The sequence below is a fragment of the Triticum aestivum genome, chromosome 6D (genome assembly GCF_018294505.1).
Source record: "Triticum aestivum cultivar Chinese Spring chromosome 6D, IWGSC CS RefSeq v2.1, whole genome shotgun sequence".
Classification (NCBI taxonomy): domain Eukaryota; kingdom Viridiplantae; phylum Streptophyta; class Magnoliopsida; order Poales; family Poaceae; genus Triticum; species Triticum aestivum.
In genome coordinates this window covers 435,277,520-435,295,086 of record NC_057811.1, presented here as the reverse complement: position 1 = coordinate 435,295,086, position 17,567 = coordinate 435,277,520, and the positions used below count along the sequence as shown (strand labels likewise).

The following is a 17,567-nucleotide window of genomic DNA, read 5'->3' as shown; positions in this document are numbered from 1 at the left end:
GATCTTCCCCATCCCGGCTTGCGGTGTGCACCGCAGGTCAGGACAGTAGGCCTCCGAAACCCCACCTCTTTATGTCCTATACGGGAGAAGGGTGATAAGGTTCTTGCGAAGCGTTCTGCGCGGCTACTGACTTGCTCATCACGGACACCCCGGACGCCGATGGCCACTTCCCCAACAACGGCTTATTCCCTGACGTAGACGACCTCTTAGACGATATGGGTGACAACGTCAACGCTATTGCTACTGTCGTAGCTCAGTACGTGTTCATGTTCTTTTTGTTCGAGATCCTGCTACAGTTTTTTCTTCTAGTATCTGTTCTAGATATGTTTTGTTTTAGTTCATATGTGCAGATGCTATTTGCCTTCTTTCTGTTTGATTGCATGACTTGTTTCATCTATGCTATAATAGCCATGTTTTATCTAGTATTTCTATGGATGAAATCATATGGTAAATTGCTCATATTTTCAACAACATACAATTAAATCAAAGACCCTGATAACTTCTACACGTGTGGCACGAAGCAATTTCGCCCTGGCGTTTTTTGATGGCAAGTTCAGTTGCCCGAGAATGGTCACTTTAGTTGTGAAGCATGACAACTTTCTATTTGGATGACAAGTTTCAGTTTTTTTGAGGGTTTCTTTTTGTGGCAATTTTAGTTGAAAAAACGTCAGGGCGGAATTGCTTCGTGCCACACATGTGACACTTCTCATTTGGGTAAATCAATGAACAAGCAAAGACATGGCTATTTTAAATGCTGCCGATGACATAAATAATTATTCAAACAAAGGGTAGCGGAGATACATTTTTTGTCCGATGTAGTCAATTAGGCAATAATACATGTTTCAATTAATTCAACAGAAGATGCATGTGTAGCTGCTAAGTTCTGGAGAACGGAACTGCCTCTTATTGACCACATACATAGAAGAATAGAGATCATGGAGATGCCATGCATAGATTACAAAATCTCCATGACTGGAGGTGAATAATAGCAGGAGGGCCGGAATTGAATCACAGCATGAGAAGTTGCCACCAACGACCCTGTAATCTTCCTACTCAAAAGGTCTTTCTCCTCATCGGTTTGTGGATAGCTCGAAGGGCGAACCTTGACATGACTGAATTTACCAGTGCAGTGCTTGCAGACTTTCTTGTCGTGCAGAGATACCACCCGGATGTTCACCGCTGCTTTCATGACGTGCGTGACATATCTCGTGAAGCTGTCGTTGGACTCAAAGCCGTGGATGGTAAGCTTGGCCAGATTCTTGTGCTTGAAATCTGCGGTGGATGGTTCCCACTTCAAATCCGTTTTCTTGGAGTAACTCTGTCGTGAATCTATGTGGCACTTGTGATCCCATACTATGATGCAAAGCTCCTCTAGGGACGGTGCAGCTTCAAGAAAGAACAATGTCCAAGCGATATCACATTCTTCAGGAAGATTATCCAGATTCACAAGACGTAGATTGCCAAGCACTGGCGCAAGCAACTTCTGGCATTCTGGTTGAACCCAAATCTGGGTTAGGAAAAACAAACAAATTAATAGTGAGTGCGAGCTGTGCATAAATTTCATTTTTCAAATGGTGGAAAAGACTCACTTAAGTTACTACTGTAACATTAACCATCAAAGTGTGGGAATGGAACAAAGATGATTGGAGTGAGTACCTTTCCACTTCGAAAGTCCAAATACATACTGCGTATCAGTGAGCCATTAATAAGCAGCTGGCTTATTCTGATGGTTCTGTCTGTATTAACATAAGCATTAGCGAGGCCTAGCTCCGAAAGCTGAGGGACAAAACCAAGAACCAGGGGGTTCTTAGCATAGTGCCAATTATTATAGCTCATCCGTTGGAGTTTTGGTAGATACTTAAGCTCTACTGTACTGAAATACCCATGGGTGATATCAAGCTCGATGAGTCGAGCGTGTTCTACGCTCAGTACTGAACGTGGCCCTGCATCACACAAGAAAAAATGCAACGATTCTAGCCGCTTGCAAGTGATGAGGATGTTTGGTATGTCTGACTCACCAAACCTCAGATTCTGCAGATGCAACCGTGTGAGGCCACCAAATGCATCTGGACACTCGCCAATAAAAGCCTTGAACTGAGTTGCAAAGAAGAGGAGATCCGCTCGAGTGCAATCATAAGAACCCTTGTTCGTCAGGATCTCGAACTCTGCCACGTCAATCTCCTGCGTCACCATGGCGAGGGCGACAGATCTGCCGATCTTGAGATGGTCGTCGCCTCTCAGGATGAACTTGAGCTTCAGGTTGCGTATGGGGATCTGCGGAGCCCTTGTTCGCAGGATCATGCTGGTCACGTCAGCCACAACGCCGTTGATTCGGAGCAGTTCGGTGGTGCCAATGACGATGATGATCTGTGACAGCATCGTCAGGAGCTTGAGTGTTTCCTTTGAGATGATGCAGGTTCTAATGGCGTCGAGCGTGCTCATCCTCTCCACGATGTTGAGCAGCACGTCATCTGGCAGCTTGATTGGCCTGTCGATTTCCCGCAGCTGGATTCAGCCAGGGAGGGGAATTAGTGTCCCAAATGATTATAGATCGATATATTGAGTGGCTATATAATGAAAAGAGGAATTAATAACAAGATCGAACAAAGCAATGACGACTTACATCACGGAGTTGGCAGCCAACCCTGTTGAGGTTCATTGCGATCCGATCTCAAAAACTAGGCAACTGCGGGCGACAACGAAGATCACAAGCAAGATTGTTATTGTAACGACGCTCCTACCGTCGTGCGACGATCCAATCAAGTCAAGTCGACGCCTGGGCTGAGCTATTTGTTGGATGTAGCCTCCTCTGACGAGTCGGAGAAGGTTTCCAAACCCTATTCGTAGATTGCGTGATCCGGAGATGAAAAATCAGGATTTGTTGGAGAACCCACCCCCTTCCTCTCGCGACTGCGTCGCCCCCCCCCCCCCCCCCCCCCCGAGCGACCGGCCGCGCGTCCTTCCTCCTCCCTCCAGCCCCCCCTCCCTCCCTCCCTCCCGCCGCCGTCGCCGGCGCCCGCAGCCGGCCTGGCCCCGGGGCTGCTGGTGGCGGCGGCCTCCCTGCCCTTCCCCTCCTGGTCGCTCTCCGGCGCGGGCGGAGCTGCTCCGGGGGGTGCACTTCGGCGGCGACGGTCTGGCGTGGCGGCGGGGCTCCGTGGTGCGACGCAGGCGGATAGCTGGGCGGTGTGGCGGCGCGATCTGGTGTCGTCCACTCGGCCCAGATCTGGGCCTGGGCAGGCCGGCGGCGGGGATCGTCTCCGGCGTGGCTTCTGGGAGGCGGGGGAGACGCGACGAGTGGCTGGGTGTTGGCAGTGCCGACGCCGACCTGCTGCATCGTGGCCGGCGGGGCTTAACGGGCCCGCTTCGGGCCTGGCTGGGCCAGGGGTGGCCCGGCATGCCCCGCGGCCATGTCCGGACGGCTACCGCGACGGTGCCGGAGGCATGGGCCTCCCGCACGTGGAGGTGGTTCCCTCCCGCTCGGCGTCGATGTTGCTGCTCCCGTCATGGTACGCTTTTCTCCGGTCCTCTTGGCCTTGTGGTGGTGTTCGTAGTGAGGCGGCATTGGTGGCGGCGCTACTCCATTGGCGCATGGGGATGGGCGACGGTTTGGCGGGTCGGATCCATCCGGTTGGGCGGTTGGGTCTGGGAATGCGGGAGAAATCCCTGCCGGCTTCGGCCCCGACGCGGTGACACCTGCGGGTGCCACCATTCCTTCCTGGAGGGTGTCGGTGGTATTCACCCCCCACCTCCCTCCAGGGGAAACCCTAGGACTCGTCCGGGTAGCAGCGTCGTCGGTGTCGCATTCCTTCTTGGAGGTGCTGCTTGGTATGCGGCGGTTCGGAATCTCGGTCTGTGGTGGTTTGTTTCCGATGGGCGCCGCGGTGGCGGGTCATCCGCGCTTTGCCGAGCTGCCGTGGTTAGCATTTGTTTCTTCTTTCTTTTCTTTTGGTGTGTTGTGCTGCTCGCCACAGCGATCTTTGTACTCGGTGTTGGTTGTTTTAAAATACAAAACGGGGAGAAATCCTTTTTGGTAGATTGCGTGATCCTGTTATCTCGCACAAGATGCAAGCATATAGTAAAAACGTACTGCTCCGTTTCAAACAAGAACGGTACTTTTTTTGGAACATAGACGCTAGCAGCGTCCGACTTTAACTTAATAAAGCCACCAGGCAGAATCCACACATAAAGTCTTACAAGCCAAATAGATAAAGTCCAACGAGCCCATGGCTCAAGATAAAGCTAAGTAGCACACAGCCACAAGATCGGTAGCACAAAAGCGGAGCATCAAGGCCAAAGCTAGCAAAACGAGGAGGATCATGGAGCAGCCATCGTCCCGTGCCGTGCCTTCATCATGGTAGTCTTGATCAGCTCCATGGCCTCTTTCATGCGCTCGATGTCACGCTTCTTCCTCAGTGGAGCCCAAACCTGAAGGAAAATATGGCATTTGAAGATAATATCAGCGGGGTGGGTCGGGAACTTGTGTTCAATCGTAATTTTGTTACGAACCGTCCAGAGGGACCAAAGAAGCGCCCCAACGCATCTCCAAACTATCCTAGCGTTGGCCCCTCTTTGCGCCGTTAAGATAGATAGCAAGTCGTGGCTAGATTGAGGATTCCAATTTTGATTGAATGCGTCTCTCACCGCACTCCACGCAAATCTAGCCAGCACACAACCAAAGAATACGTGGTTCGCGTTTTCCCCAAAACCGCAAGTGGTGCACATGCCGTCCGCCGGCCCATTTCGTTTGGCAACGTTGTCCGACGTAGGTAAGCGGTTGCGAAACATTTGCCAAAAGAAGATCTTGATTTCGAGAGGAATGGCAGCCTTCCATAGCCCCCTAGCTATATCTAAAGTAGGTCCGGAAGATAACTTGTCATATAAGGACTTGACCGAAAATCTCTTAGAAGCGGTCAACTTCCACGATATCGTGTCCGCCCCAGTGCTACGGTTCAGACCACCCAAGTCGACCGTCAAAGCGTCCCAGCTTGCGGCCTCCCTGGGCTCTAGATTCCTGATGAACGAAATGGCTGGAGGGTGGACGCGTAAAGCATCGGCCACGAAAATGTTAGTGTCCGTTGCCAATTGGTACAATTCCGGATGAGAATGCCATAACGGCTCCTGACCCACCAATGGTCGAGCCAGAATCGTGTGGACTTGCCGTTGTTTACCCGGAACTGCGCACCAACTGAAAACGCCGGTCGAACCGCTTGGATCCCGTTCCAAAAGGCGAACCATTGATTTTAGCCTTGAACAAATTCCCCTCCGGGAAATACTTAGCTCGAAGGATGTCTGCCCAGAGCCCCGACTCGTTTTGGGCAAGACGCCACCACCACTTAGTTAGCAACGCCACATTCATGAGTTTAGAATTCGTGATACCTAGGCCGCCAATTTTTTTGGCCTACACGCTGCTGCCCATTTCACTAAGTGGTACTTGCGCTTGGTCCCAGCTCCTTCCCAAAAGAACCGGGAGCGAGGGGTATCGAGTCTTGTGTGCACCCCATCCGCTAGGAGGAACATCCCCATAGTGAATATAGGGAGGGAAGATAAGCTCGAGTTGGTTAGGATTAGCCTCGCCGCCGAGGACATAAACCTACCCCTCCAAGGGCTCACTCTGTTAGCTACCTTCCCATAAAGCGGATCCCATTCCGCTATGGTAGGTTTCTTGGTCGATATCGGGAGGCCCAAGTATTTAATTGGAAAGCTCCCTAGCTTGCAATTAAGGAGATTCGCAACCCGCGAGCTAGCTAGATCATCCATCCCAATGGTGATCACTTCGCTTTTCAGAAAGTTGATCTTAAGCCCTGATAAGATCTCGAACGCAAGCAGAAGTAGCTTGGTGGTAGCTAAGCTGTGATCGTCGGGTTCGAATAAGAGCATCGTATCGTCTGCGTATTGCAAATGCGTGACCCCACCCGGAATCAGATGCGCTACGAGCCCTTTAATGTGACCCGCTGCCCTTGCTTTATTAATCATGGCCGCCAAGGCATCCGCAACAAAGTTAAAGATGAGCGGGGAGCTTGGGTCTCCCTGACGAAGACCACGTTTGTTACGAAAGAACTTGCCCATTGTGCCGTTGATATTGACCGCCGTGTGCCCACTACACACGAGGTGCATGATGCGATGTACGAATCCTGCCTCAAAACCCTTTTTGAGGAGGACTTCTCGCACGAACTCCCAGTTCACGCGATCGTACGCTTTCTCGAAATCGAATTTGAGAAGCACTCCCTGTGCCTTGGTCCTTTTCAACTCATGAACGATCTCTTGTAACGCAATTGGTCCCTCGAGGATGTTACGGTGTTTGAGGAAACCCGTTTGACTAGAGCTAATCACTCGTTGAGCGACCGGAGCCAAGCGCGATGCATACACTTTCGCACAAATTTTGAACGGGACGTTGATCAAGGTAATGGGTCTAAAAAGCTTAATATTATCCGCCCCTTTGACCTTAGGAATAAGGCAAATGGCTCCGTAGTTCAGCCGGGAGAGATCCACCGTGCCTAAGGCCAAGCCATTGACAATATCGTAAAACAAGAGCTTAAGGCAGGGCCAAAATTTCTTAAAGAACTCCACCGGCCAACCGTCCGGCCCAGGCGCCGTGCTCGTTTTCATGTCGTGTAAGGCCTGGTCTATTTCCTCAGGGAGGAATGAGAGGGCTAACCTATCGTTCTCTTCCTGCGAGACACGCTCCGCGGTATCCCACAAATCACCGCGAAGGCGTAATGGTTTTTCAGCGGCCGTCCCCAAAAGGCTTATGAAAAACTCGTAGATATGGGCCACGATTTGGTCCTGCGCCAACAGAACACCCTGGTCTATTTGGAGACGTAGAATGGTGCATTTCCTTTTCCGCCCGTTCGCGTAGGCATGGAAATATCCAGTGTTTGCGTCTCCTTTCGTGACCCATTTGACTCCGCCCCTGCGTCGCCAATATTCCTCTTCCGCGCGTAAAATCGCTGTCACTTGATCTTCTAAAGCGTACCTATGCGCCCACTCGGCCTCCGAGAAAGGCCGGCAATCAGCCTCCAAATCTAACAGCGAAATCGTCTCAACTATGCGCGCGCGCTCTTTCTTGGACTCGCTACCATGATTAGCGCCCCACCCACGCAGGTAGGCTCGCAGCTTGCCAGCAGCCGCGACCCAGCACTCTGCTGGACCGCGTTGAGGTCCCAGATGAGCACAAATCACGCCCCAACGCTCAACTACCATCTGGGTAAAACCCTCTGCTTCAAACCACGCCGTTTCGAAGTAGAACCTAGGGCTACGGCGGATGAGCTCCTCCCCAGAGGAGAAAATGAGCGGGACGTGGTCTGATCCGATTCGCGTCTCCGCCACGAGGGAGCACATGGGGAACAGAACCTCCCATTCCGGAGTAAAAAAGACCCTATCTAGCACGCTACGGACTGGATGCTTTTGCTTGTTAGTCCAGGTATATCTGGCCCCAGTCCGTGCGGCCTCCCGCAATGCAGCTGCCGCAATGGCATTATTGAATGAGGACACCCTTGTCCAGTCAATATGAGCATTATTCTTATCCGCCCCCGAGCGAATTAAGTTAAAGTCTCCCCCTACCACCACAGGGAGGTTGATATCCCTTTTGGCCCCGACTAGGGTGGTAAGTTCTAGCAGGAACGCTGGCGATCTGGAGTGGTCAGCCGGCCCGTAGACACACACGACCACCCACGACAGGCCAGAAACACGATGCTTAATAGTAGCAGATAAAAGGAACACGCCAACATCCCAATGCAGAACATCACATACATCTTTATTACAACCCAATAAAACGCCACCAGAATGACCGACAGAGGGAACCCACTGCCACTCAAAACGTTGAAGAGGATCAAAAGCAAGCAAATCCCTAAAGGTAAAATCAGATTTGATCGTCTCTTGTAACGCAACCACGTCTAAATGTTCTTTGACCATGTATTCCCTTAGCTGCGTGCGTCGACCACCGTGGCCACAACCACGGATATTCCAGAACATGTAACGCATCTAAATCACCCTGTTACGTAGGCGCACACCTCTAGAGGTCACCGCCTTCGCCACTCTCTTCCTAGCCGTCGCTCGGCCATTAGAAGGAAGGACACCAGCTTCCCTAGCTAGTGACACCTTGTCGGGCACTCTCTCAGCAACAGCCTCTACTGGCACAATGGCTAAATCGCTGTTGTTAGCACAGCGCACAGCAGCGGCAGCCAGCGCAGCCTGCGCCTCTTCCCTAGCGCGCACAAGAGATACAATATCGGACTGCGCCCCACGATTCTCCACCCCGCAATCATCTAGAATGCTCACCAGATGCTCATCCGAGAAGGCATTAAGAATGCGAAAAGAGGGCAAGGGGTTACCTGCGGCGTCCATGTTCTTGTCAGCGATGCGGAGTTTGGCGCTCTCCAAGGAGGAGAGGTCGCCGAGCTTGGCCTTGGCCCGAACGCTCGGGGCGCGCTGCACCACCGGGATCGCCTTTGTGCGCCTGGCCTTGTTGATAGTCCCCGTCGTCCCCAGCGCTGCACCCAACTCACCACCAAGGTCAGAGCTCTCCGCCTTCGCCACCACCGTCGCTTGCTTGTTCGCCGGTTTCCTCCCCGCCGTCTTCTTCGGTTGCCTGCCCCCACTGTTGGAACCCCGGCGCGGAGCAGGCGTATTGTCAGCTGGCTCGCTCACCACGCCACCATAGTCCACCCCCACAGCCACTGGTGAGGAAGAGGTTGGAAGAGAGGGAGGGACAGCAGAGGAGACCCCGCCCGCGCCAGTCATAGTCGTCGCCACCTGGGATGGGCCAAGGTTGGACCCGTACTCGTTGAAGGAGAGTTCCAGCGACCTGGCTAGCGGGGACCTGCTGACCGCGGTGTCCTGGGTCGCCACCCCCATGGCACCAATCTTGATTCCTTTCCTCTTAGGACCCGACACGCACGGATCGTTAGCACCTTTATTTTTTGGGAAATAGTAACCGGAAGCCGACGCCATGTAAGATTGCTTCTTGAAATCTAAAAAATGCACTATTTAGACGAACTGAACGGCCGGTTCCTATCCGCATATCACGTTTTGATCAGAACTTCGGAAGGCTCTTGCGCCAAGAAACGGCTTGGGCCTCCTTCTCCTTTAAGAAAGAAAGTTAGGGTTCGTGCCTCTCGCCGGCACCGGTGCAAATCCGCCTCGTCTCCGGTGACCCTAGGTCCATGGAGGCGCGGTGGATCCTGACAAGGGCCGGCGGGAGGGCTCCGTTTTTAGTCTTTTTTCAATCTTGTTAGGGTTTGTGTCCTACTCAGGAAGGCGAGACGGCGGCGGCTCTCTGAAGATGGAACAGAGGTCTAACCCCGTTTTGGCGATGCGTCTAGCATCGTTGATGGGCATGTGGAGGTGTGCCTCCGGAGATCTATCTTTGGTGGATTTGCTCGGATCTCGTCATTGTTCGTCTACGTCCGTGTGTCTTCGGTTTGGATCCTACCGATCTACGTTATTTTTCATCAGCGGCGGTTGCTATTCTGGGGTGCTGGTCCTATGGGGCCTTAACACGGCGACTTTCTGACTGTCTACTACAATAAGTTGTGCCCGACTCCGGCAATGGAGGGGCAATGACAGCGGCGCGCCTTCGGCTCGCTTCAGTACTTGTAGTCGTCGCTAGGTGCTCAACGGATCTGGATGTAATTTTTATTTCTGGTGTTCGTTGTACTGCCGTGATTGAACATGAATAGATTGAATGTTTTCACGCAAAAAAAGCTCTTGCGCTAGGTGCCACCTGGTCGCCAACCGCGAACCGTCTGGCATTTAGGGGCCCGCTCCTCGCTGCCGCTGATCACCGAGTCCTCATCCGCTTCGTCGCGCTCGCCGACGCCCCGGCCTCCTCGCATCCCCGCTCCTTGCCGCCCGCATCGGCTCCGAGCTCCACCTCTCCGTCTTCGAGCACTTCCTCTTCTCCCGTCTCCTCCACCGATCCCGCCGCCTCCGCGTTCGCCCCGACCCACAAATCGCGCTCCCGCATCCAGTCCTGGGTCTCCACCCTCACGCCCACTGCTGGCGGCACACGCAAGCAGGGGCCGAAGTCGGAGCCCTATCTGTATCTTGAGCTGTTGTGCGCCTGCCTCAGGAGTTCGTGACGACTGCGTGCAAGCCGTTGTGCCGTCTCACTGGCACCCTCCTCCAGCGCACGGCCAGTGAAGAAGCCACCGACGTCACCGACCCTTTCACCCGTGCCGAGTTCTTCCTCCACATGCTCATTGGGGACGATTCTTAGCAGCTGCCCGTGCAGGCGTACCGTGCCTTCGGACTCAAGCTGCCCTCCCGTACTTAAGCTGAGTGAGCGGTCATGCTGCTCGTCAATGATGAGTCGTCATGTACCTGAACTAGTAGAATGCCCGTGCGTTGCTACGGGCTCTTGAAATAGTTTACAAGAGTTACATGTTAAATTCCATACGTACAAAGAATATAACACAAACACAATTATTTAATACCTGGAGTCCATTTTTGCAAAGTAAATTGATAACATAAAGAAAAATTAACGACATGTCCATGTAACAAACTGAGCGATGTTCCAACTAAACATCTATTACAAAACTATTAATATCTAGATGATGCGCTTAAGAAATTCTTTCACAATGTCAGGAAAGTTTCCTTTAGCTTCATTCCCGCGATGTTTTAGCAAGTATAATAAAAACTGCTTCCTCAATTCATACCCATCCTGCACAAACAATACAAGTAGTTAGTATAAAAATTTCACGCCGAAGGTCTTAAAACATGTAACGGACAATACTCACCGCACAAATCGGCTTGACCAATTCTTTACCCTTCCACCAGAGCATAAAATGAAAAACAAAATAGCCAGACACATTCCTGCAAAACTTCAAATTGATAATATAAAGAATATAGTGATAACAAAAGTAAATGTTTTTGTTATGAATTCATTACCCATCTATACTCGTTGGAACACCGAACGGAAATAAACGTTGCCATTTAGATATATCATAATTCCAACCAGGCAGCTTTATTTCGAGTGCTTCTTTGAAATCCGTTGCAAAACTTTTTAATTTCAGTGCATGCCTCATCTTTTTTCCTCTAACGATTGTGATGTTTGAATAGGATCCATAATATATAGACGACGTGCCTCTTTGTCGATGACGTACAAGATGTATCGGTCGATGGATGCATAGGGAAGATAAATCTACAAGTGGGGCTATTAGAAACAACAATAAACCATGATAACAATGGACAAAATACTTTACTTACCTTGTTGCACGATGAGATGTCGTTGTCCATCCCAGACCAGCTATCAAATAATGTTGCCAACGTCTGGATAGTTTCTTTCTCACAAAACTTCTGACCTCGTGTTGACTCTAGCATCATGGACTAAGCAAAAAAAGAAATATTGTTTCAACATGTTGATACTAATGACACATAGAATGAAGAGTTATGATAACTTACACAAAATCGTAGATCCATGTAGTGTACAGGAGGGTCTGTGAACAATACTCCCTCGTCACATGCCAGCATACGCACGGCGGTGTTGAAGCAATCATTGTCCATGGGCTGCTCCATGTTAAGTATGCACTGAAGTTTCTTAAGACTTAAGCCCATTGGCTCAGGTGTCGAGCTCCGGACCCATACCTTCCTAAAAATTGGACGGTAAGAAGAACAATAATATACATCCGCACATTAAATATTGATACATGATACTTACTCCAAACACCCGGCATCATCGATCGACATGACGTAGTTGCAGAGGCCGGCAAGTAATTCACGTTGGTCCGTGGGTATGATAGTGATTGGGGCAGGACGTTTGTCTTTGACTACGTCAGATGGATTCTCCAGGATCTCAAGATCAGAATTAGCTAAAGTTTCTTCATCGTCGGGTTGATGGTATATGGGACCTCCTTTTAGCTTATTCAGCTCTGAATCGAGCAAAATGACAGCTAATTTTTATCGAAAATGTTTCATATCGTCCTACAAAATATATATATAAACAATTTATATAAAATTTTGAGATAAAATAATGAGATAATGTATAAAAATGAAATACCTGGGTGAACTGGTCTGACAGTCCATGTGATGTCCAGTATTCCATATAGTTTAGTATAAACAGTCCACATGATACGCTAAAATATTATAAAATAATGCTTTAGAATATCACACAGATGAATCAAATGAACAAACCATTGTAACAAGTGCTTACCCATTGGTTTGTATTGCCTCATGAAACTGCTCTACAACCGTCCATTTTGTAACATTGAGATCGGGCCACTTATGACCTCTAATAAAATACGGACTATGCTCTACAAGTTTCAGACGCTTCTCGAGTCCTAGTAACTATTTTATATATAAAAAATATTACGGATCAAGGCAAACAAAAACATATGTTAAGATGAATAAAAAATAATAGATAGTTACCGTAGTAGCAAGGTCATTGCGTTTGACCCGAGAACCAAGTGAGTCCAATACTTGAATCTCATGTTTTTTGGCATTGGCGACTGCTAGATACCAATGGTACCCCGGCATGTTAATCGGAATGAATAACTGGTGTAAATATTATACAAGTCACGGTCGCAATTAGATATAAATATTAATAAATCATTATACATATGAATTAAAAAAACAATCCATAATTATATGCATGGATAACGAGACAAAAACTAACCATGTCTTGCTGTAGATAAGTATTAATATGATGCACAATGCGGTGATATTTTGATGGGTCTATGTCTCTTTCCCCGTCTTCTTTTATCTGGCCAGATACAAAGCGTGCTAACAATGTGTACCTTTTCACCCGCTCTGTCTTGTAGATGGTCGTGAGCAAGCATGCAATATATGTAAGCATTTATCACCTGTAATCAACATTTAGATTATATGTACATTTTATGATATTAAATATTATTCATATTATTAATACAAAGTTTGTGCAATTGGTCTTACACCGTCATGTAAGAACATATCATCTTTCATAAGGCATTCCAAATCGTCGGTTTATAACAAGGCATCTCCAATGTTCACGAACTGGGTATTCTTGGGGGCAGACTTGATTGATTCGATGACTGTAATATCCCTAGGGGTACAAACATAGTCTGTCGAATTCATAAATAAATGAGTCAATTTAGCAATCAAACTGAGCAAAATTAGTTGAATACAAAAGGAAATATTAGAAAAATAAGATTGATAGTAATATTAAAAAAAATACCTTGTGGGATAACATGTAAATTAGCATCCTTTTTTGGTTTGTTATGAGATATAACCTCTTTGACATTTTTATGTTGTGAATTTTCGTCCCCTTTCAGCAACATCGCATCTGAACCCTCAATGGATTCTTTCAGTGCATCTCCAAAGTCCATATCCATGTCTCCTATATTCTGGAAAAAATAGACCTTTCGTGTTTTCATGTATAATATACATACAGAGGAAGGTTAGCTATATGCACCTCTTCTCGTGGTGTTTCAGTACGGTCTGTCATTGTTACATCAGTGCATATGTCGGAACCCATCACTTTGTATCTACGATGAAATATAAATGATGTTTTCTACTGCATAATATAATCATATATAATATCTGAAAAATAGTAGTGAAAATAACACACTATTTTCTCTATAAAAAACATAATTGACATTATTAGGAAAATATGTTGATTAAATAATTTAAATAATTGTACTAACACAAAATTAGGGGAAAACAACAAACTGTAATGTTCATATATAATGAGTAGTCATATGAACATTATTTAAATTATTTATATAGGCCATGGAAATTTGTCCAACAAAAGAAAAAAACATGCAAACAAACCATGTTCAACCAAGTAGATTTATTTATACATCAACCAAGTTTTGTTGTGGTACCCTTAGTATATGAAACGTAAATATAAAAAATATTTATTTTTACGAACCATATTTAATAAATATATATACTTTTATTGTTTCTGTGAGGTATGTATACTTTTAAAATCCTACACATGCGAGTCTAGCATTTCTATCGTTGAGCAAAATTTGCACACAAGGCCCAAATTAGCTACCCAGCACGGCCGAACCTGCACCCAAACTTAGCCCCATAAAAAATAACTATACAATAAATTACCTTATCCACATTATATTTTTTTGAGGGATTACATTATAACTGGACAAATGGGCCGGCACTTACCGGCCAGGAACGCGTGGTGGCCTCCACGGCCCAGGCACTATAAAGTTGCCTAACGGGCCGGCTCGACGGCCCACCTGGCACGCTGGCGTCTGGGCCCAAACCCTAACCCCACTCACTCACCACACTGGGCCCAAACCATAACCCCACTCACTGGCAACCCTAGCCTTATCCCCTCCCCCCGCCGCATCCAAACCCTAACCCCACTCACTCACCACACTCCCCTCCACTCACTCATTTCCTCTCGCCCTCTCCCCTTCCCCGCCGCGTGCCTCGACGAGCCGGCGCCTGCGCGACTCCGCCCGCCGACCGCCGGATCCCATGCCGCGGCAAATCTTGGGGCGGCCTCACCGGCCCTCTCCACCCCCACCAGCAGCTCGACCCTCTCCCCTCCTCCCGCCGCATGGCCGCGCGCCTCGACGAGCCGGCGCCCGCGCGACTTCGCCCGCTGGATCCATCCCATGCCGCGGCAGATATTGGGGCGGCCTCACCGGTCCTCTCCACCCCCACCAGCAGCTCGGCCATCTCCACTCCCCCCGCCGCATGGTCGCGCGCATCGACCGTGTGACTCCGCCCACCGACCACCTACCTGTGCGGCCAGGGGATCCGACGAGCTGTGTGCGGCGCGACCAACGGGGACGAACACAGCGAGCTCAATGAAACGGGCGCGGGTGCTCGGTCCGGTCCCGTTCCCCTCGCATCCGCGGCGGTGTTCGTCTCCTCGATCTGCATCGCCAGTAGCTCCGGTACGTTGCCCCCCTTCTTGATCCCGCCCCTCTCATCCTCTTCTTCTTCCTTTAGATCATGGTTTGATGTGGTTCCTCTTTCCTGATGAGCCGAGGCGCCGTGACCCGGCCTCACAACCACGGGAAGGAGCGACGACTCCCCAACTCTGCGGCATGGCGTGCTTTGCCAGTTCGTCACCAAGTCCCCAACGCTGTCACCGGCCGGACCTACGATGGTGCTAAGATGAGTCTTCCTCTCTAAAAGCTTCTGTTTAATCTCTAAGGGATCTATTCTTCTAACCAGGAAGCAATTTAAGTAGCAAGTTCGTTTCTCGTTGGTTAGTTGTATCGTTGTCTCCCAACACTGACACTAATTGACAGCCAACCATGACCATCAATTTAATTTCATTTTTTAGTTTCCTACTATTTTTCTAGCTAAGTGAAATATATATGAAGCTATGAAACTTACCTACGCCCATGACTTGACTCTTGGTTGTGAATTCTAAATGGAGTACATGCAGCCAATCCTTTTGAATGAATTTGCTCATGATTTGTCTGGTTATTCTTCACTATGGGTGCATGGCTATTCTTGGGTTTGAGCCTTAGGCATGCAACAATGAGATCTAATTGCATTGTTTTGTTAACTATTTAAACCGAAATCATTCATCAATTTTGATCGGAAATCTTATCCCAATACTTTTGATACAACAAAAATTGTTTCAAGTAAGAGCATATCCATGTGTTTGTTTCCTAAGAATGGTACGGGATTTACAAACTTAAAAGGTATTAGATGTTTGACAAATATTTTTAACCAAAATTGTTTGAATTTTTTGTTCTGATATGGCTGTTTGACTGATTGCAATGTTGTTTTGTTCGTAGTTTTTTTCAACTGTGTAAGCATATATTTACATTTTGTACACCCGGTGCAACGCATAGGGCTTTTGCTAGTTCGTTACCAAGTCCCCAACGTTGATGTTCCTGATGCTGACGATGATGGCATGGGGAAAGAATGTGTTATCTGCTTGACAGAGCCAAGGGACACTGCTGTATTTCCTTGCAGGCATTTGGTAAGATAATTAATTGTAGCCTGTAGTTCTACTTTTGCTTTCTCAGGTCTCACTTATACATTACTTAATATTGTTATCTGATTGGTCCTATCTTGTACAGTGTATGTGCAGTGAATGCGCACAAGCTCTAAGGTTCCAATCAAATAAATGCCCCATATGCAGAGAGCCTGTTGAGAAACTAATGGAGATCAAAGTTAGGAGTGCTGAGCCATAAGGAAGACTACTGGTATGGTTGTTGCTGCATCCTGTTGTTTACTGTCCATATCTTTCTAAATAATATCAGTCTCCAAAGTGCATAGTTATGTTGTTGGTTGTGATCTAGTAATAAATATTAACGCTATCATATTGACACTTGAACTATCATGCTTTTCACTTGTCACCATACAAATATCTACTGTAAACAATCAGTTTCAACTTGAAGAGGTAGATTACTCCATTGCATAGATAGTGTACAAAGTTCAGTTTCTAATTCATCCGTGCATGTTAGTAGGTGACGGCATGCAGCGAGCACTATATATCATTTGTTTTATTACCCTGCTTGCTTGATTGATTTCCCATCATATTATTTAAATACATCATTTGTCTTATTTGTTCAGGCAAGCCAATAAACAGGGAGTGCTGGCAACAGAACTCTGAATCCATTATTTATGCAGGTATCTCTGCTTTCTTAACTCACTCAATTATTCGTGCAGCAGGAGTAGTTGTTAGGAATATTCTGAATTAGTACATGGACTGAATTTCAAAGAAATGGTACTTTAGGAGTACATGGAGTTGATGCACTGTTGTATTGTTTACAGTAGATATGGTGAAGTTTATTGAATTTTGTATGCGGTTTAAATGGTTGCAGTTATGAACTGCTATGAGGTGTGCTCAGTTTGATACTTCTTAGCACAGTGGTTGGCACTGGATGTTTGGCTATTTATCTGTAGATGGAACTATTGTGGGAACTGGATCATGTTTTTTAGTTTTTGAGCTAAGTCACTACTACTTTAATTAAGGTAGTTATGGATAATTAGTTCACACAGAGTAAATTGAGATGATCCAGTGTTTACCAGGGATATTTGTAGATATGTTGGAATATGATCCAGTGCATAAATTAATTGATTGATTGCTTAGCATAGGTCAGTGTATTAAATCATTGCCCTACTTAGGAAGGAGAGGATATGTGCTTTTGCAATCAAGCGTGTTGAACAAGTAAGTCTCATATGACATCTTTAGCAAAGCAGGTGCCAAGTGCGAACAACCAATAATTTGCGAAGGGATCTGTTTAATGCAATTAGCCAGTTAGATTAATTCTCCTCCTGAAGTCTTAAGTCATGACTGCTGGTTAGACTAAATAATTACTTGATGGAATTATTTGCATATGACGTGTTGCACACATACATAAGGCAGAACAAGCATACTTGTAAACTACTATTAAGGACAAATTTAATGGATTAATTATATCTTGTGGTGGAAGTTGGATGAGGGGCCCATTGTGTATAATTTGAGACCATTCCATCGAAGCATTTTCTCATTATGCAGTTTTTATTGCATGAAAGGACATAATATTATGACTGTCATGATATTAAGATTTTCATAAGTGTTTGTTTATTTGTTTGTTTTCTGCCATGTTAAGAATTGCATGCATGCTTTTATTGCTATAAAATGTGCTTCAGAAAATCACGTGTTCAGAATTGCATGC

At 47.4% G+C, this 17,567-nt stretch overlaps 1 protein-coding gene across 1 annotated transcript; it reads right to left on the bottom strand.

The window, feature by feature from the left end:
* Window positions 1-838: 838 nt before the first annotated feature.
* Window positions 839-2,869, bottom strand: LOC123141864 (uncharacterized). Its single transcript, XM_044560929.1, has 3 exons — window positions 2,624-2,869; window positions 1,657-2,505; window positions 839-1,507 (listed from the first exon to the last, which is right to left on the bottom strand). Exons 1-3 carry the CDS (start codon window positions 2,657-2,659, stop codon window positions 956-958), a joined length of 1,437 nt encoding a protein of 478 aa, XP_044416864.1. The 5' UTR covers window positions 2,660-2,869; the 3' UTR covers window positions 839-955.
* Window positions 2,870-17,567: the final 14,698 nt, after the last annotated feature.